Source organism: Rhamphochromis sp. 'chilingali', assembly GCF_963969265.1.
Source record: "Rhamphochromis sp. 'chilingali' genome assembly, chromosome: 1".
NCBI lineage: Eukaryota > Metazoa > Chordata > Actinopteri > Cichliformes > Cichlidae > Rhamphochromis > Rhamphochromis sp. 'chilingali'.
This window is the reverse complement of record NC_137929.1, coordinates 11596557-11618407: the sequence shown is the minus strand read 5'-3', so window position 1 is coordinate 11618407 and position 21851 is coordinate 11596557. Positions and strand designations below refer to the sequence as shown.

Here is a 21851-nt window from a genome sequence, read left to right as displayed (position 1 = left end):
TCCATCCAAGAGACAGCAAACAAACCAACACAATAATAAAAAGCACCATGTGATCTTCTTACATCTTCAAGACAAACATAGTAAAAACATCAGCACATTTGTTTCCTGATAAAATGATGTGACAGGTAGAACAGAGTAAAGTGGTGGTGTTACAGCCTTTCTCCCCTCTGCTGCCGAGGCTGTTAGTCTCTCCCAAACTCAGCTACAGGACTTCCAAATGAATGAAAGCATGGAAGAGGAGAAGAAGAGGAGAGGGAGGCCACCCTGACCATCACTCCAGCTGAAAACATCACACTTCCATTAAAGTTGGTGAGAAAATGTTGAGCAGGATGAGCTGCTGGCTAATCTGGAGGCTGTAGCAGCAGCTCACAGTCACAGTGGATTTCCACTCATGAAAAAGCTCTGGCTGCTTCATTTCTCATCTCATATCAGAGACTTTAATGCTTCACTGAAGCTGTACTGTGGTGCTTCCATATTCCAGTGAGGCCTCCATAATGATTTCAGCTGTTCTGTACACACACTGTGTGCCCTGTATGGCTCAAAGTCTCTGCAGCCTGTTTTTATCTGCTATCATCAGATCTTCATCATCCTCATTCACATCCCTCACACACTCTACAGCCTCATCAGCACTGACTTCATCTTCACTGACTGATGGAGCACAACATGAACCTGTGGAGGCTGAAACACTGTCCTGTCAAACATCTCCCCGTCACCACTCCACTTCTGTCAGCCTTTAAATGAACCCTGCTCAAGTCTGTCACTTCTGTTTGGAGCCAAAAGGAAAAACTGTTGTTCAGTCGTTTGGAAAGACAACATTTCTGAAAGCACTCAAACTTCTTCACATTTGTCTTCAGACACATCCTGAACATGTAGGAACTAAAGAAAGTTTCAAACATCAATCAAAGACCTGAAATATAGAAAAACAACAACAGCCGCAGTCAGTGAACTCACCTCAGAGTCTCCAGTCGACAGTTTGGACTCTCCAGTCCAGCACACAGAAGCTTCATCCCTGAATCCTGTAGCTTGCTCCAACTCATATCCAGCTCTGTCAGATGGGAGGGGTTGGACTTCAGAGCTGAGGCCACAACTTCACAGTGAGACTCTGAGAGTCGACACTCAGTCAGTCTGTGATGATAGAAAATATAAAATGTGTTATTATAAAAGCAGAAAATCTGCATTATAAACACAGACTGAATGTATATGAAGACAAAACAGAGTGAGGTCATAATCTGATGAATCTACTCTTCACATCTGTGCTTCAGCTCCTCTTACTGTGTTTGACATGACACAACGATTGAGTCTCTCTCAGACCTGCAGACTTTTAATGAGAATCTTTGTTTGGCTTTAATCTGCAGATGAAGGAGGAAGATGGTGTCACATTTAGGCTTCCATAATGTCCACAGTCTGTCACTGAGATCTGATCCAGAGTCAGAGTGAAGACACACATTTGGACTGTTTCCTGTTTTGACTCCAGAACATTTTGAATGAGTTCAGCTCAGTGAAGAGTTCCAGCTGGAAAGATGATCTCTGTTTGCTACCTGCTGTCAGGTACGACTGTTCACGTCCACACGCAGGAAAAACCTGCTGACTGTTACCAAACGGAGCAGAAATCTCATCACTGGACAATAATGATGAATGAACTCAGAGCTGCTGATATCAGATCTGATTTCAGGGGAACTAAACACAGAAATGATTGGCTCATTTTAGCTTTCTGAGCCATTATCTGCTGGTGTGTCGCTAGTTGGCAGAAAATGATTTGTATTCCTGTTCAGGGCTTCAGTGTTTATGAGTCCAGATCCAGGTGACAGCAAGTCAAAATGATGTTACCTGTCTGTGTCCAGCAGCAGCCTGTATTCACTTTGAATATTGTTATAACCTGACATGGATCAGTTTGTCTTTGATTGGTTTGTAAATGTCACTGTTTCCATTGGACCTGAGTGACGTACAAAGACAGAGAGGGAGAGAAAGGAGAGAGAGGATGGAGACAGCAAAGAGAGAGCAAACACAAACAGGTGAGAGTGGACAGGTGACCAAGGTCAGCAACCAATCAGAGAGCTTCTGTTTGACCCACAGTCACTGATGATGACTGCACATAACCAAGCAGTGTGTTACTCTGATATCAAATATGGATCCTGCTCTTATAATAATGATCATCAGATGATATTATTGTGTTATTTTGTAGCTGAATACGATGTTTGTGTGATTATCAGTGAAAGAAGCAGTGAGGAGGATGGAGAGAGAGAGAGGACAGAGGGTGAAGTTAGAAACACTAAAAGGATTTTTCATGGATTTCATGGATGATTTGAGTGATTTCCAGCAGGACACTTAAACATGTCAGTGGACGTCCTAAAGAACATATTCACTGATATGAAACGTGTCATTGAACAGGATTAATATCAGTGGAAACATGGTGGAAACAGCTGTGACTGCATGGATGTGACACACTTCAAATCTGTTCTCCACTCTTGGATTTGGGATCCATGGAGCTGCTGCTGAGTCTGTACAATAAAGGAATGGTGTGGAAGGTTGCAGCGTACGGACACAAACACTTTGTGGTTACAATCTGATTTTATTTTCAACATTAAACTACTAACCTACACTGATCAATGATGCTAATGATCACATCTGGACTCACCCAGCCTTTCTGCAGGTCCTCACAGCTGGAATCAGTCTCTGTCGTCCCTGCTCTGATGTGTTGTACTTCTGCAGGTCCAACTCATCCAGAACCTCCTCTGACATCTGCAGCATGAAGGCCAGAGCTGAGCACTGGATCTCAGAGAGTTCCTTCTCTGATCTGTTCTCTGACTTCAGGAACTCTTGGATCTCCTGATGTACTGAGAGGTCGTTCATCTCCATCAGACAGTGGAAGATGTTGATGCTTCTGTCAGGAGAGATTTCATCACTGTTCATCTCCTTCAGGTTGTTGATGACTCTCTGGATGGTTCCTGGACTGATCTCTGTCTGACCCAGCAGACCTACTAAGAGTCTCTGGTTGGACTCCAGACAGAGGCCATGAAGGAAGCGAACAAACAGGTCCAGGTGGCCATTTTTACTCTGGAGGGATTTCTCCATGGCTCTCCTCGGGAAATCATCCAGAGATGATTCATCCAGAGATGGTTTAATGTGGGGAAACCGAAGCAAATTAGTATAATCATGATAGTCAAAATCAAAGTCAGAATCATAACAAAAATCTCCCAGGAAGTCTTCCACTACCTCTATCTTCCTGTTGGTGTGACAGTGGAACATGTAGACGGCAGCCAGAAACTCCTGAATGCTCAGATGAACAAAGCTGTAGACTGGTTTCTGGAAGATCACACACTCTCTTTTGAAGATCTCTGTACAAACTCCTGAGTACACCGAGGCCTCTGTCACATCCAGACCACACTGCTCCAGGTCTTCTTGGTAGAACATGATGTTTCCTTTCTCCAGATGTTCAAACGCCAGCCTCCCCAGCTTCAGAAGAACTTTCCTATCAGCCTCCGTCAGCTCCTGTGGACTCGTCTCATGTCCCTCATGGTACTTGTTCTTCTTCCTCTTTGTCTGAACCAGCAGGAAGTGTGAGTACATGTCAGTCAGGGTCTTGGGCAGCTCTCCTCTCTGCTCTGTGGTCAACATGTGCTCCAGAACTGTAGCAGTGATCCAGCAGAAGACTGGGATACTACACATGATGTGGAGGCTCCTGGATGTCTTCATGTGGGAGATGATTCTGCTGGACAGCTCTTCATCACTGAATCTCCTCCTGAAGTACTCCTCCTTCTGGGCGTCAGTGAAACCTCGTACTTCTGTTAGCCTGTCAACACATGTAGGAGGGATCTGATTGGCTGCTGCAGGTCGGGAAGTTATCCAGACGAGAGCCGAGGGAAGCAGATTCCCCTGGATGAGGTTTGTCAGCAGCTGGCTGACTGATGACGTCTGTGTGACATCAGACAGCAGCTTCCTGTTGGTGAAATCCAATGAAAGTCTGCTTTCATCCAGGCCGTCAAAGATGAACAAAAGCTGAGAGACAGCCAGCTTCTCTGCTGTGACCTTCTGTAATGTTGGATGGAAAACATGGAGCAGCTCCAGAAGACTGTACTGCTCATCTCTGATCAGGTTCAGCTCCCTGAATGAAAGCAGAACCACCACACTGACATGTTGGTTCTCCAAGCCCTCTGCCCAGTCCAGAGTGAACTTCTGCACTGAGAAGGTTTTTCCAACACCAGCCACGCCGTTGGTCAGAACCACTCTGATGGGTCTCTGTTGGTCAGGTAAGGCTTTAAAGATGTCCTGGCACCTGATTGGAGCGTCATGGAGGGCGTCCATCTTGGAAGCTGTCTCCAGCTGCCTCACCTCATGTTGGGTATGAACCTCTTCACTCTGTCCCTCTGTGATGTAGAGCTCCGTGTAGATCCCGTTGAGGAGGGTTCTACTTCCTGTTTCATCACTTCCTTCAGTCACACGTTCACATCTCCTCCTCAGACTGATCTTATGTTCATCTAAAACCTCCTGCAGACCAACATCTGCTGAAAGAAAGAAAAACAATGAGACTAAAGAGAAAGAAAACTCTTCAATGTCTGAACAACACAAGAAGTCCAGTTTTCAGAAATGAGTCCATCAGCAGACAGATGTTCAGTCTTACTTTGTACACAGCTGCTCTGACTGGCTGTCTGCAGTCCAGCTCTGCTTCTGGATCTTTCTCCACACTGTGCAGAAGCTCTGATGGTGACACAGAAAAGTCACAGTGGAGATACTTCTGTCCACCTTTGATTAGACTCATTATAAAAAGGAAAACAAAGTTTGAACACAGTCATGTTTCCAGTTCACTGACTTACATTTATTCCATGGACACTCACTCTAACCTGAACCACAGCTACAACCCAACATTGTTGAGGCCTCATCTCCTCCTTTCCTGACTGTAGAGGTTAAATATGCAACAACCAACAAATAAAAGAATTTGGTTCATTTCAAAGAAATTCACACGGTGACCAAGTAAAGTAACCGTAGTAAAGGAGACAACATCCCGTTGATGGTGGGATTATTTGAAAGATTTGCTTTAGTCACGTCACCAAATGCAGTTGAACCACCCGTGGATCCATGTTTGACCATTCTACCACTCTGAGCTCTGCTTTTGAATCATTTTATTATTATCATCATTCATTTATTCATTCTTTGGAGGGGGGCTATTTCCTAATGCCGCCCTAATAAGCTGATGTTCAAGGGGAAATATAACAGAAACTCTTTCAGTGTTATTCATTAATAAATTAACAGATAAACTGTGAAGAAGAAACAAACTGAGATTTAAAGGAGAGAGTGAGAAACTTGATCATCCATCCTCATAATACATGTTTATCAGTATCTGCTGTGACCATACTGCAGTAATAACTACAAGTCTACATTTCTGTGACTGTTGATCAATCACAGCAGGAATCTGAGCTCATCTCTGCACACAGAGCAGCTTCAGCTCTGGGATAAACTGCTCGCTTCACGTCCTTCTCAGCTCACAGACACTCATCCTGATATTTTCCTTTAACATTTGATGGTATAATTCATCTGAGTTTACACTTTATCTACATGAATACAGAAAAACAGACCCAAAACACCATAAACCATCAGTTTCACCATGTAGAATATATTGTTGTTTCCTTGCTTTTAATTCAGAGAAAAACTCTGATTTGGATTTTCTCTGTTCTCTTTGCCACAGCCCATCCCAGCAGCAGCTGAAGCAGCTGACTGTCACAACACTGAATAACACTTTAAGAGGAACGTCTTGATGCATTCTCAATCATCCAGGAAAGTAAATCTCCAAAAGTTGATTCTGTTCATCTGGCCGAAGTGTAAATGTGGTTATCCCAGCTGGACTTTTGTCAAAGCTGGAACGGCTCCTAAAGAAAGCTCCAGCCGATCCAGGAGAGAAGGACAACCGCTGACTAAGAGAAAACCTGTAGTGATGTGTCAGGAGTATCGGAGCAGTTGAGATGCATTTTTTCTAAACACCGGGTCTCTGTGGCTTTTAAACCCCAAAACACGCTGCGCCAAAAATTGGTCCACCCCAAGGATCGGGTCCCCCGACAGAAACAGAGTAACATAGTGTACGCTGTTAAGTGCAGGAGGATTGCCAGGATTTATACATCGGGGAAACCAAACAACCTCTGGCTACAACACAGAAGAGCTACTTCGTCAGGCCAGGACTCTGCAGTCTATTTACACCTACAGGCCAGTGGACACTCTTTCAATTACATCCTCATCATGTGTAGGGAGGAACGCTGGTTGGAGGGCGGAGTCAAGGAGGCCATTTACGTGAAAAGGGAAAGACCATCTCTGAATCGAGGAGGGGGCCTAAGGGTACATCTGTCACCATCTTACAATGCTGTGATTGCAGCCATTCCCCAACTCTCTGTGAATGGGACTCATGGACATTGATCAATGGTCATGAGAATTTGCATAATTAAGATGACCTCCCAGCCCATTTGTCAGCTGGTGATCAGCTGATCACGGGGCCGGGTTTAAAGGAGAGACGCCACCCACCTGTTCGCCGCTCAGACATCGTTCTCTTCATGTCAGGAGCTCCGAAACTTTGCCGACGTCAGTTGCCGCCTGATTCAGCAACCGTGAGTGTTTTTCCCTTCGATCCTTTTTCTCATCCTGGCTCCGCTCGCTCTCCGTCTGTGACGACAGTTCCGAAGCCACGCTTCGTGCACTGATCGTTACTAGAATAACTGCGTGTCTCTTCCAACCCACCGCTAGCCTTCGCCGCGTTGGAGTCTAGCCAGCACGCCACACGGGCACGCCGAACTACTGTGTGTAATTCGCCTGATCGTGACACCATTGTTCCTTCAGTGGGCTGGTTTCAGTCATTATGCAAATGTACTGTTTATACGATTGAAACCTGCAGTCAGCTGAGACTGAAGAAGTCACCTGGATGAGAGACGAAATGTTTCTCCCACAAAACGCTACGTCCAGATGAACAGAATCAACCTTTGGAGAAAGTTGAATCAGTATTTCAGCTTTAAGAAGGTATTTTAACACAAACATCAGTCCTTCTACTTAAGTATGTTTGACACTTTGTTTACGCCTAAATTAACTTTACTGTTAATGAGTTTTCATGTTTCTGTAATCCACCAGTGTGCTCATGCTTTTTTAATTGAAAAGAGATTTTTAATGATCAAATATAATTATGTTTGTTATTTGTGGATTTTAAATGTCCTTGACAGAGACAGATGATGATCATTATCCTGCACTGTGGTCTCAGGTTTGGTCGAGCTAGCACAAAGAATGGCTATGTTGAACTTCCTCCTGGGATCTACACTAAGAAGTGAGTCCAACATTAGCAGGGTCTCGTTCCTTTATCTGGATTCACTTTAGCATTCACAGTCACGTGAAGCTTGTTATTAACTCGATAAGTCAACCCAGGGTTTCAGCTGAGCGCTCACATGAAACACATGGTGTTGGCAGCATCTGATCAATCATATTCATGGAGACGTGTATCAGCAACAGAGCAGCTGAGTTTGCAGAAGGAAGTCAAACTAAACCATAGGCTATACCACCTGAAACACCTGAGTGGAAGCTCCTCCCTACACTGTGTTTGAAGCAAAGCACAAAGGAGACACCTGCTGGAGCAGCTGGAGTCCTACAGACACTCAGCCTCTTCACTACACAAACACCTCCTACAACATCCACTCTTTCCACTCTGACTGCTGTGTTTGTGGAAACACTCCAACACACACCGCTTCACATACCAACATAGAAATGTGTGAAAAAGAGCTGAGCTGATATTAAACATGAGGATTTATTCAAAAATACAGAGTCAGGAACAACATCTAGACACACATTACCTCTCAGCAACAGAAGAACATCCTTTAAAGTTTATATAAAAATCCTTCGACACGTTGCTCTTTAAGGAAACACAGCTGGGTTCAGGTCCAGGAGATTCTGGCCTCTTATTGATCCTAAAAGAAAAACAATAAATGTAACAGCTTCATGAGACAGGAAGGAAAAACTGGAAATATTAAATTAAAGACATGATGAACAAACTCATAAAAATAATGTACTTACTCTTTGTCACATAACAGACTTTTGTTAAAGTTTACACCAATATCCTTTGACCTGTTGCTCTTTAAGGAAACACAGCTGGGTTCAGGTCCAGGCTCTGGATTAGTTTCAGGGTTATGTCCAGCTGAGCCTGGTACGCCCCACAGCTCTGGGCTTTAAAACAACACACACAGAGGTATGAGTGTGAATAATGATGGAGCAGTGATGTGAGTGCTGAGCTGTGACATGGAGAAGAGTCATGGACAGTTAGAGATGGTCATCTCACCTCTGAGCTTTGGTCTGGCTCTCATGTTCCCCACACAGAGTGCTTTTAGAGGGAGGGACTCCCTCCTCTCTGTCCTCACACTGATCCATGCTGCTGAAAACGTCCAGATGAACAGAATCAACTCTTTGGGGATTTACTGGATGATTGAGCATCCAGACACTTTTTAATATTTTACTCATTTCTGAAGCTTTTTACCAACTTTGTTCAAATTGGTCTGCTGTCATTTTATTGTTGACAAAAAGAGACTTTGAGTTTGAGTGTTGACGTTTCCATGTGGGACTGTTGCTGCAACACCAGGATGTTACTACAGAATACACTTTATATTGTGAGCACTTGGATGTTAGTCCAGTGGTCCTAAACTGACACACCTGCACCTGGATTCATTCTGACCAGATTTTAACCCAACAGTGTTTCATACTTAATACATCAGACACAAACTCTGCAGCTGTCATTGTGTGCAGTGTGTGTGCAGTGTGTGTGCAGTGTGTGTGCAGTGTGTGTGCAGTGTGTGTGCAGCGGGTCACTGTGTCCTATGAGTGTTATACTACAATAAACAGAGCCTGACCGCGGGCATAAAGAGGGCAAAAACCCACTTATGCTCTAAAGATGAAGTTCTGTTTCTCTTCAAATGAGCCTCAGAGCATGTGGAGGGTCATTGAACGCATCACAGATGACCTCAAGAACAACAGGCTGAAGAACATAAAAACAAACGCAGAGTTTCTGTCTGACGGTTTGAACATGAAACAGGAATTATTGAACAAAAACGGCCAGTTTACTAATTTATGATCAATCATCAACGCATTCACCTACAATACATGAATGAACATCAGCAGTTAAACTGAAAATAACCTGCATACAAATACGACAGCAGACTATAGCGAACGAGCAGAGAAATGCATTTTATAGATGAAGTGTTGGCAGCGACTTCCGAAAAGCAACTCTTAGGACAGCCCTGTCTCACTGTCAGCAGTTAATCAACATCCACCTATGGGCTCAAATTGTGGTCATAAATATTTTGTACTTGTAAATCAGTTTTGTATGTGTAAAAAGAATTTGTGTGTGTGTAAAATAAGGTTTGTGTGTGGACTTAGCCAAAAAATACGTGTGAAACTCTGCACTCAAGTTTCAAGTTACAAGTACAAATTTTGACCCTATTTTCTTCCTTTCATTTGATTGGTCAATGCCATGTCAATCCCTAACTTTCAGTAGCTGTTGAAAGGATAAAGTTGTGGTATGTCAGTGGTTAGAATTACCATTATTACTTTAGGATTAGTTTAACACAAAGTCAGGGCTGACCCGGGACCATTGCTGTGAGTCACATTTCGCAGCATAAAGGTCCTTTCACATCAGACGCAGCATGTGCTGCTAATGCTAACTGCTAACTAAGCACGTAAACCTGTGACACAAAAAATCACAAAACTCGGACCACCACAGACTGTTTTCCTTCTGTTAAATTATAATATTATTTTATGCCACGTTAGACCCCTAATTAAAGATTGTGAATTATTATGTAGTTTTAGTTTGCATTATTCTCCTGAATTAGAAGAAGCTGATAACTATTGCATTTGTTAAACTGATTTGCATTACATTAGACTGCTGGCTTGTTGTGAATGAAGGATATTGTTTTATGATGCATTATACTGCTGAGTTATAAGAAATACTGTTTGCAGAAAGTCATCGCCTTATTTGTCTGATTAGAAGAGAACAGAACATGCTGGAGTTTTCTGCCCCATCTCAGCAGGAGCAGATAAACAGGGAGCCAAGGTCGTAGCTTAGGCGCCGTGTGAGAGAAAGCATGTGAATGTTTAGGCTTTTATGATAAGGTGGAGGCACCAGAGGCTATAAGAGTTTGAGCAATGCTCCACCATTTTGAGATCTGATGCTGTCTGCATACAGTGTCCATCTCCCACGCGTGTGATCATTAAAATCATTGTTTTTCCTCTTGTCTCGATCCCCAATTTTGAACTCGTAACACTTCCTAGTGATGAAGGAATGAAAAGGGGCATTTATTCCCTTCAAGGATCTGAAGCTTCATAAAGCACCACTCAAATAGCCAAACCCACCTGTTCTCTGATTGGATTGTTAAATTTGTGATTGACATGACATTGGCTAATCAGATGAAAGGCAGAAAAATAGGGTCGTACTTGAAACTTGAGTGCAGAGTTTCACACGTATTGCTTGGCTAAGTCCACACACAAATTATTTTTCCACCTACAAATCCTGATTTATAAGTACAAAATATTTATGACCACAATTTGAGCCCATACAGCCACAGACTGATGGAGGCAGGAGAAGCTGCCTACAGACATCAGTCAGTGGATCCACAGTAACATCGAGTTCAGCTGCTGATCATCAACTGTTTCTGTCTCGTTCCCAGACTCTGATCTCACATAAAACGAAGCAGATTTATGCTGAAACTAAGCTGCACACAGCTGATGTCAGCCAGGAAAACAGTACAGACTGCTAACGTTACCTTAACTTCGAGACGATCAACTGCGCCACAACATTCACGAAAGCGAAAGTAAAAGCGACGGAAGGAAACGCCCAGAGAGGCGTTTGAGGGACGGTCAGAGTCAGGAACCTCAGAAACGCATCAGGCTGGAGTTTAATTCTGCTTTCATCTTTAGAAACATCTGGAAATAGTTATAAAAACGCTGCGTAATAAAGAAAAATAGTGTAGATTAGTTTGAGTTGTGTTTAGCTGAGCTGTGTCTTTAATCTGAAGTTCATTTTGTGGAGGAGCAGCAAGACTTTCAGTGTTACTCTCAGAGAAAGCCTCCCAAATGTCTGTTGTCTTAATAGTGGAATTATCTGGAAAATGAACCAGTTCTTATGAGCTGCTTTTCAATATGAGCAGTCACAGCATTTTATACAGCGTGCTTCATTCACACAAGCACTTCTTTTTCTAACAATGACACTATGATGGATGCATCGGAGAGGAAGTCGGGGTTCCACATCTTGCCCAAGGATACCGTGGCGTGCAGACTGGAGCAGCCAGGGATCAAACCTCCAACCTTCCAGTTAGTAATTCTACCTGCTGAGCTACAGTCTGTACTTCCTGAACACCACACCCTCCTTTTGTTTCTTTCTTTATTTTTTGTTTTGGTTCACATACATTGATATTCTGCTGTAAACAACTAATGAGAACATTTTATAAAAGCTTTGAGTGTCCATCAGGATCCTGTAGAAACACCTTCCATCTCAAACATCAATATTCTGAATTCTGTTTAGAAAGAAATAGATTTCTAGAAAATTATCTAAAGAATTCAACATCTGTTTTGTTTTCTACTATTTATTTAAAAAGTCCCTCTAGCACAGATTTCTTTAGTCACATGTCTTTATGTGTCTTCCATACAAATGTTAACAAACACTCAACACAGCAACACTGAAAGCATTTGAATGTAAATTTCATTCAAATTAAACTTTATACACAATTACAATAATGGAAAAATGACTAAATATTAAAACACTACAACCACTGAAGAAATAAAACCAATCACAATCAACATCAACATCAATTCATATACGTTCATGTGATATCTTTGGGTTCAAAAAACCCAATACCCTTGAATCCATCTTTTAAATTACATTTAAATTTCAGCTGGCAGCAAAGAAATTAATCAGAAATTAACCACAATTAATCTGCAGCTTCATCAGTGTGATGCTGAGTTTCTGACTGAAATTCAGTCTGAACATGTCTGACTCTGTTAAACAGTCAGAGTGTTTCTCTAACAGCAGGAGCCTCTTTACACTCAGCTTCACACAGATGAGCTGAGGAATGATCAAGCAAACTTCTTCTTCTGTCATTTTTAACAGCAGCTTGCATCCAAAGATGTTGCACTACTGCCATCCCCTGGCTTTTACTCTTACTTCTCTTCTAGATCCTCTTGATGACATCAGTATTTCTCAAAAATGAAAAACCACTCTGTTGTGTTTACAAGGTTCTATAATAAGGGAAGAAAATTAGTACATGCTGTTACCCTGTCAGACCAGGGGTGTCGCTAATGAGGCTGGGTAAGAGAAAGAGGAGAAGAAGAAAGTAGAGAGCGAGAACAAGATGGAGCTCCGCTGTAAAGCCTAAAATAAAGTGTTGAACCCAGACGTCGCCTCCGCTGCCTGATTACACACCCAACAAATTGGCGACGAAGATGAGCGCTTCAGTGCCGAGCCCACCGCCCTTTTTGCAACATGCGGGTGAGCCGCCAATACCGTTTATGACGTGGCGCAAATTCTTTGAGAACTACATGCTAGTGATAAATGCTACGGGAGATGCATGGCCGGAGGCGAGACGACGAGCCGTCTTATTACATTGCTTGGGACCAGAGGGACAACGACTGTTCTACACACTGCCAAATCAAGGTACGACGTTTGCTGAAGCCATGACTGCGCTTGAAAACCACTTTGTCCCTAAAGTGAATGTAGTGGCATGCAGGCACACATTCAGACAGCGAGTTCAGCGGGCTGATGAAACGGTGACTCAGTATGTTGCCGCCCTCAGAGCGTTAGCTGTGCCATGTGGTTTTGGAATAATGGAGGGTGAAATGATTCGGGATCAACTTGTTGCTAATGCTAATCTCAGTGTTGTTAAAGAAAAATTGCTGCTGGAGGAGGACCTTACATTGGACAAGGCAGTTACTATTGCATGTCAGGTGGAGGCTGCGGTCAAGAATGCTACACTCCTCTCTGCTGCGCCCACGGCCCAGACTGCTGCAGTACAAGCTGTGGGGGTGAAGGATGCACGTCTTCGGGGAAAAAGAGGAGCGCGACCGGCTCAAGCTCGGGGACCTACATCTAAAGAATGGCACAAAAAGGCAAGTGATAAAGAGCAACAGCGTCATTGTTTCAGATGTGGATCCGAGAAAAACCTGGCTAATGATAAAAACTGTCCAGCAGCAACAGTAAAATGTGATAAATGCAACAAAAAAGGGCACTTCGCCAGAGTTTGTAAATCAGCTGTAGCAGTGGTCAGGGAAGTAGTTGTTCCTGAGTTCACAGTTTTATGTGTCGATGATCACAAACTGATGACTGCAGCATGTGATAAGATTACATGCAAAAGGAACATTGAAACACCACAGGGAAACTCTCAGGTTCTGGAGTTAATTGTGGATACAGGAGCTTCAGTATCTATCCTCCCAGAAGCCATCTACAAAGAACATTTTGCACCCTGCGCTTTGACTGAACCGAAAGTTAAGCTTGTCACTTATGCAAAAGGTGACTTGCCTGTCATTGGCTGCCTACAGGCTTCAGTGAGGGTTGCAAGCAATGACAGAAAAGTGCCAGGATCATTCTTCATAGTTAAAGATGGATCACCGTTGCTGGGGTTGGACTTAATTAAAGCACTTAACATTGATATCATTGCTGGAAAAGTCATCAACAAAGGAGAGGATCCTGCAAGAGGAGCACCAGCCAGTAAACAAACATGCATGGTGAATAACATTGATTCCTCTTCTTCCCATCATCTTGGAGCTGTTAAAGGGTTTATCCACAAAGTTCAAGTGAACAAGACAGTACAGCCAGTTTGTCAAAAACTGCGGCGTCTACCACTCAGCATACGTGAGGAGGTGTCAGCTGAATTGAAACGTCTACTCCAAGCAGGCATCATCGAACCAGTGGATGCAGCTGAATGGGTGAGTCCTCTGGTGGTTGGAAGAAAAAGTAAGGGAGACTTAAGACTTTGTGTGGATCTGCGTGAACCTAACAAGAGTGTGATCATGGACTGTTACCCTCTTCCTCACATGGAGGATTTGTTCGCACAGCTGGCTGGGGCTACACATTTTAGCCAGATTGATTTAAGTTCAGCTTATCACCAACTGCCTCTTCACCCTGATAGCCGAAGCCTCACAGCATTCATAACCCATGAGGGACTCTTCCAGTTTACCCGAGTTCCATTTGGACTTGCTTCAGCCCCTTCTGCCTTCCAAAAGATGATGCAAACAGTCCTAAAAGACCAGACAGGAGTACAGAACTACTTGGATGACATAATAGTGTATGGACATTCCAGAGAAGAGCATGATGAACGGTTACAGGCTGTCCTCCAACGCCTGAAGGATGTCGGTCTGCAGATCAACTTCAACAAAAGTTCATTTGGACAGACATCTATTCCGTTCTTGGGACACGTCATTTCCAAGGATGGCCTGAGCCCCAGCCCAGACCACCTGACTGCCATTGCCAAAGCCCCTGCACCACAGGACATGGCTGCTCTTCGTTCCTTCTTAGGCTTGACTTCGTGGTTCAGCAAATTCCTAGCAAACTATGCAACTGTGGTTGAACCACTCCGTGAGTTACTTCGGACAAGTCAGACAGCTGAACTTCAATGGACTGATACAGCAAATGAAAGCTTCAACAAACTGAAGGAAATGCTACTAAAAAGCCCAGCACTGGCAATCTTCAACCCAAATCTGCCAACGTTCATCACCACTGATGCGTCAGATTATGGTCTTGGAGCTGTTCTGACCCAGATCAACTCAAACAATGAGGAACGTGCTGTTGCTTTTGGCTCCCGCACCCTGTCCCCTGCCGAGAGGAAATATTCAACAATTGAAAAAGAAGCCCTCGCCTGCGTATGGGCCGTTGAAAGATGGAGGACGTACATATGGGGACGGAGATTTACTCTGAGAACTGATCACCAGGCCCTCACCACCCTGTTAAGTACTAAGGGGATGAACAGAGCTGGCATGAGGATAGCACGTTGGTCAGCCAGACTGATGTGTTTCCAGTATGACTTAGAGTACCGTCCAGGAAGCCAAAATGTTATAGCTGACTGTATGTCCCGTGTTCCCCTGCATACCACAAACACAAGTGAAGACTCTGAACAGGACTTAATCACAGAGATTGCTGAAATTTCTCCTCAGCTAACAGCGCTTCCACTGGCTGACTTCAGAGCAGAATGTGAAGACTGTCCTGAATTAACAAAACTAAGACAGATCGTTCTTTCGGGCTGGCCGAAATTAAGCAAATCCTTACCAGATGATGTCAAACCCTACTTCCTGGTCCGACATGAACTGGCAGCAGAGTCACCGCTGATATTTAGAGGAACACGGCTGATTGTTCCCAAATCTCTGCGAGGAAAAGTAGTGCACCTAGCCCATGAAGGACATCAAGGCATGGTCCGAACCAAACAACGCCTGAGAGATCTATATTGGTGGCCAAACATGGATGAACTGGTCCACGAAATATTGTCCACATGCACAACCTGCCAATTGTGTGACAAGACTGCAGCTGTTTCACCTGCACCGTTACAACCCATCAAATTCCCAGAGGGTCCGTTTCAACATGTTGCTGTCGACATTGTTGGTCCGTTGGAACAAGGAACCTATGACTGCAGGTTTGCCATCACACTAGTTGACTATTTCAGTAAGTGGCCTGAAGTCGCATTCACACCAAACGCCTCAACTGCGACAGTGATTGCATTTCTGACTTCCATTTTCGCCCGTGAAGGAAACCCTTATGAAATTACAACTGATAATGGTCCGCAGTTCACCTCAGCTGCCTTTGCTGAGTTTCTCGCTGAAAGGGGCATAAAACACATCAGGACAAGCGTTTATCATCCTCAAGCAAATGGATGTGTGGAGCACTTTAATAGAGTACTGAAGGACTCCATACAGACAGCACAAGCTACTCAGCGACCATGGAAAACTGTGGTTACAGAACTGCTTCAAAGTTATCGAGCGACTCCCCACGCTACAACCGGTGAGTCCCCTTTCCAGCTCCTCAGAGGAAGAGCCATGCGGACTAAACTCAACATTCTGCCACCACCAAAGGATGCTGGACAATATGACCACATCAGATCCAAAGTGACATTGACACAGAAAAGAAGTGCACTTTATACAGACAGAAAGAGAGGTGCTAAACCTACTAAAGTGACTGTGGGTGCGTCAGTGAGAGTACGAAAGCCATTCCATGTGGGAAAAGGAGAGCCACAATACACCAAGCCGCTGGAGGTACAGCAGCAGACGGGTGAGAGTTCTTTCATCCTCAGCGATGGGAGAAGATGGAATGCAGCACGTCTCTCACTTGTCCCAGAGAACTCAAAACACACACAAAGAGCTGATACAGAGACAGAAAACATCAGCTCAGCACAGACTGCTACACGTCCCACACTGCAGAGGGACAGACAACCACCAAGATGGACAAAAGACTTTGTTATGAAATAGTTCAGAGGTAAAAAGAAAGGAGAAATATGCAGATGTGAGAAATGACTGTGAAGGGAAAGTGCATTTGAGTTTCATTAGTTATCTTTAATTCCAGCTGTGACTTCTGATAAGCTGAGAAGAGGGCACATGGTTGTTACTGTTGATTCAGGGTTGATCCGGGGCACGTTTACTTTGCCATTACAGTTCTTTTATCAGGATATATATATAATACTGTTCTGAAGTTACTAATTGCCTCAAAAGTAAAAGGCTGTCGAATGGTTCATGTTGTGCTACAAGGGAAAGAGTATTATTTGAGAAAAGGGGGAGATGTTGTGTTTACAAGGTTCTATAATAAGGGAAGAAAATTAGTACATGCTGTTACCCTGTCAGACCAGGGGTGTCGCTAATGAGGCTGGGTAAGAGAAAGAGGAGAAGAAGAAAGTAGAGAGCGAGAACAAGATGGAGCTCTGCTGTAAAGCCTAAAATAAAGTGTTGAACCCAGACGTCGCCTCCGCTGCCTGATTACACACCCAACACACTCCTTTCACCTCATCATGACCAGTGTTGGGAAGGTTACTTTTAAAATGTATTCCATTACAGAATACAGAATACATGCCCCAAAATGTATTCTGTAACGTATTCCGTTACGTTACTCAATGAGAGTAACGTATTCTGAATACTTTGGATTACTTAATATATTATCATGCTTTTTACAACAACGTGAATGTACTATTGCTGTGTGATTTATTACTATTACTGAAGGTCCGCGACTCCGAACTGTAGTAAAGGGACCTCTGACTAATACGGCGGGGTCCCTGTCGGCTCGTAGCCGAAAAATAGTTTTACTTTGTTGTGTGGGTCAACTTTTCTTGCGAGAGACAGAGAGAAGCGTTGAAAGGCTGCTCCAATGGAACTTATTGTTTCGGAGGAAAACACGAACACGGTGTACAGTCGAGTCTTAATAGCTTACTTACAACTGGGCTCGTCAGGCACTCTTCTTGGCTGAAGTGGTTATTATTATATTTACATGTACTCGTACCTTTCCACTCCCCTTTTTCTCCCTCCTGCTCACAGACCCATAACAGTCCATTCTCCCTGCAGCACGGACTACACTGCCCATGATGCTACATTCTTTAGAGCTATGCTTGTAGCATTCTGCCTGTTAGCTTAGCACAACAACAACGAAAAGGCGCTCTCTCACCCAGGAAACACACAGTCGCAGAGAGAGAGAGCGCCGCCCTGTAACCATGGCAACCGTAACGCTGCCGCCTGGAACAACAGAACGTAGCTGTCAAACAAAACCCAAACAGTCCTGACCCGCGACAAAATGAAACAGGAAAGTACCGCAGTGTAATCCATTTATTTCAACAAAGTAACTGTATTCTGAATACCACCTTTTTAAACGGTAACTGTAACGGAATACAGTTACTCATATTTTGTATTCTAAATACGTAACGGCGGTACATGTATTCCGTTACTCCCCAACACTGATCATGACTTAACTGATTAACCACTTTTTCAAACGTAAGTTTACTTACTTAACTTATAGGTTTCCAGTTCAACCTACCTCTATGTTGTAAATCACTGAGTAGGTGTCATATTTCAGTTTAAGTACAATTATTGGGTTACGGCATTTACTTGAAAATATCTCGGTTGTTTGATACTTATTGTGTTCATCAAAGCTGGATGGGAGGAGCTGTTATGTAAAATCAGATTATATTTTTGTGGTACTACTTTCTGTGTAAAGTAGAGAACACCAAATGTGGTATATGTGCACATTGATATGCCTCTGCCTTTCCACAACAAGGTTAATAAAGTAAGTTACTAACAACCAAACAGGTGTTGTTACTTTAACAGTTAAGTTATAAGAGAGAACATAACAAACTGGTTGAGATCCTGGATTCTTTAATCCAGGAATGGGAAGGGAAGAGGAATACAGAGGGCTGATTGGTCGGTTCGTGAGGTGGTGTGAGGAGAATCACCTGAAACTGAATGTGGCCAAAACAAAGGTGCTGGTGGTGGACTTTGGCAGAAACAGATCCCTCCTCTGTCTGCACTGGTGGGAATGATGTTGAAATAGTCACATCCTTTAAGTATCTGGGAGTTCATCTGGATCACAAGTTGGAGTGGTCTGCCAACATGGACGCTGCCTACAAAAAGGGTCTGAGCCAGCTTTACTTTCTACGAAGGCTCAGATGGTAAATGGACCACCTGGAGGAGGTGATCTGTGACACACTGCTGTCAATCATGGACAATGACTCTCACCCCTCCATGATACACTGGACAATCTGCACAGCAGTTTCAGCAACAGGTTCCTTCAACCCTGCTGTCTGAGGGAACGTTACAGGAGATCGTTCCTTCTGCTGCCTTCAGACTCTTCAATTCATCCACTTGGGTCATGAAGACGGAGCAGAAAAGGAGAACGCCTTCTTCCCAAGCTCTGCATGAACTGATGGAACAGTGGATGTAATGATGTCCTGAGACTGCAGGCTGTGACTAAACTGTTTGCCTAACATGTACTCTGATAAATAGGAGGCAGTAACCCAGAAACAGATTGATAGATAAAATGATACTAATGGACCATCCTGTGTAAGACCAATGAGGACCAGTTAACCAGAGAACACAGAGTACAGTGGTGTGTTAAAGGTTTACAGACAGTTATAAATCTTAATGCCCCATGATGGACAAAATCCAACAGATGAAGAGAGCGAGCAGAGTCATTCATATAAATCATGTCATTGTAATCCAGGGCAGGTAAAAAAAAGGTGGCAGCAACAAGCTTTTTCCTGTGAAACATGATCTGTTCCTGGAAGAGAAGCCCAACTTCAGCCTCAGTGTCTTTATTAGATGTTCAATGTGTGGCTTATAGGAATGACTGTCATCAACCACAATACCGAGGTCTGTGTACGAGGCCACAGTTTCAATAGAAATACTTTGAGCAGATACAGGAGAAGGAAATAAAGCCGGACCCTCTTTCTGTTTGTGAACAACATGACTTTGGTTTTTTCTACATTTAAAGCCAGTCTGAGCCAGCTGAGACTGAATACTATCAACAGCTGCTGTAATGGTTTGAAAACTATGTTGATGGTATAAAATGAACAGATGCATCTAGATTTTGTGCCACACCGTTGACATAAGTAGCCCAGGACAGAACCCTGTGCACTCGTTCAGTGACATTTAAAAAGCTGGAATAGAGACCATTGAGCTGAACGCACTGCTGATGTCCAAAAGAACATTAGAGAAGCAGCCAGCTGCTCGGTCTGAAAGGCCTATTTCCAGTAATCTATGACATAAAATGCTGTGGTCAGCAGCTCAGCTCATAAACCAAGGGACTGGGAGCAGCTGCTGCTGAGTGTTGCTGGAGTTCCTGTGCTGTTAGATCCTCATCCTCTCCACGCAGCTTGGAAGTAGGTGAAGTTGTGCCAGAAGAGTTTTTGTTGTGGTCAACAGTGTCAAAGACTTTGATAGATCAATAAAAAGAGCTGCACAGTAGTTCTTTGCATCCAGTGCTTCATAGACGTCTTTGAGAACTTTTATCGAAGCAGTTCCAGTACTGTGCAGTTTCCTAAAACCAGACTGGAAGGGAGATAAAATCATATTTTCATCCAGATAACTTTGAAGTTGATTATTTACCAGCCTTTGAAGAACCTTAGATAAGCAGTGTTGGGGAGTAACGGAATACATGTACCGCCGTTACGTGTTACCGTAACGGCGGTACCGATGCTACTAAAGAATGTAGCATCATGGGCAGTTTAGTCCGTGTTGCAGGGAGAATGGACTGCCATACACGTTATGGGTCTGTGAGCGCGAGGAGGGAGAAAAAGGGGAGTGGAAAGGTACGAGTTATCGTCGAGGAAAAACGGGAGCTGGAAGCATGTAAATATAATAATAACCACTGCAGCCAAGAAGAGTCCCTGACGAGCCCAGTTGTAGGTAAGCTATTAAGACTCGACTGTACACCGTGTTCGTGTTTTCCTCCGAAAACAATAAGTTCCGTTGGAGCAGTCTTTCAACGCCTCTCTCCGTCTCTCAAGAAAAGTTGACCCACACAACAAAGTAAAGCTATTTTTCGGCTATGAGCCGACAGGGATCCCGCTGTATTAGTCAGAGGTCCCTTTACTACAGTTCGGAGTCGCGGACCTTCAGTAATAGTAATAAATCACACAGCAATAGTACATTCACGTTGTTGTAAAAAGCATGATAATATATTAAGTAACCCAAAGTATTCAGAATACGTTACTCTCATTGAGTAACGTAACGGAATACGTTACAGAATACATTTTGGGGCATGTATTCTGTATTCTGTAACGGAATACATTTTAAAAGTAACCTTCCCAACACTGTAGATAAGACACAGAGTTTGGAAATTGGCCTGTAATTACTAACTGTTGAAGAATCACCAGCTTTCAGTGGGGGAGTGCAGAGGCACACTTCCACATCTGTGGTAAAGCCTTCTGTTGTAGAGAAAGATTAAAAATATAAGACACTGGCTCAGCTATGATATTTGCAGCCAAGTGCAAGAAGGAAGGAGAACGATTGTGAGGACGAGTTTCTGGTGTTGGGGCTATTCAAAGCCTTACAAACCTCTTCTACTGTGACAGGTGTGAAGGAAAAGGTATCAGTAAGCAGGAACTACGAGCAGAGTTGTGTGCAAGAGGTTTACCATCAGATACTGTGCTGAACAAAGAACAAGAAGCAACAAAGTGTTTGTTAAAGCAACATTTCAGTTTTGTCTGACACAGGAGTGGAGTCGATATTTAAGTGAGGAGGAAGCTCTGAGGAGTCACAGCTGGCAGAGACACTTTATAGTTTGCCAAAACCTCCTACGGTCGTTTGGACTGTCAGTCGTTACAGTAAAAAAATAGTTATATTGGATCTTGATGATGGAGGCAGTAATCCGATTACACAGCTAATGAAAACGTAGCCAATTAGCATCAGAGCCAGACTTCCTGCCCAGGCCTGGTTTCTCTCATGTAGGAGATCGGCCGGTACTGAACCAAACCAGGCCTGTCCCGACCTTTCACCCTGACCTGGCAAAAAGGGGCGTGTCTGTCCACAAAGTAGACACAACTCTCCTGTAAATGTTCCCAAACTGACATTGTCAGCCTGTTTAATACGACCCCAGTTCAAACTGATGCGGGCTCGGAGCGTGAGATTTTAGTGTTTCTCACAGCACCAACTACGCAGTGATCACTCAGGTCGTTGGCAAAAACTGCAGATGTGGAAAACTTACGCAGCATATTAGTTAAAAAAGGTCAATAAGAGCAGATTTATCTGGGTGTTTAGGATCAAGGCGTGTGAGGCTTTAAATAATTTGAGTCAGTTTTAAAACAAGCAGCGTGCCTTAAAATCATCAGACACAGAAGAAAGCCAGTCCCAATGAAAATCATCCATCTGAAAGACGTCATTAAAATGCAGCTCAGATA

At 43.6% G+C, this 21851-nt stretch overlaps 2 protein-coding genes across 2 annotated transcripts in view; both read right to left on the bottom strand.

Annotated features, from left to right (window-relative positions):
- LOC308403394 (NACHT, LRR and PYD domains-containing protein 12-like) overlaps positions 1 to 21851 on the bottom strand; it is a 1254170-nt gene that overhangs the window by 20721 nt on the left and 1211598 nt on the right. The gene's annotated exons all lie outside the window — the stretch shown is intronic.
- LOC308403800 (uncharacterized protein) lies at positions 7778 to 11318 on the bottom strand. Its single transcript, XM_080893553.1, has 4 exons — positions 10767 to 11318; positions 8294 to 8386; positions 8032 to 8181; positions 7778 to 7925 (listed from the first exon to the last, which is right to left on the bottom strand). The coding sequence occupies exons 2-4, from the start codon at positions 8380 to 8382 to the stop codon at positions 7808 to 7810; spliced, it is 357 nt and encodes a 118-aa protein (XP_080749679.1). The 5' UTR covers positions 8383 to 8386; positions 10767 to 11318; the 3' UTR covers positions 7778 to 7807.

Excerpts from the sequence above, each read along its gene's own strand:
- LOC308403800 (XM_080893553.1), bottom strand. The coding sequence starts at position 8,382 with ATGGATCAGTGTGAGGACAGAGAGGAGGGAGTCCCTCCCTCTAAAAGC. Across the intron at positions 8,182-8,293 it reads AGCCAGACCAAAGCTCAGAG|CCCAGAGCTGTGGGGCGTAC; the intron begins GTGAGATGACCA and ends GTTGTTTTAAAG. Across the intron at positions 7,926-8,031 it reads AGTCTGTTATGTGACAAAGA|GATCAATAAGAGGCCAGAAT; the intron begins GTAAGTACATTA and ends TTTTTCTTTTAG.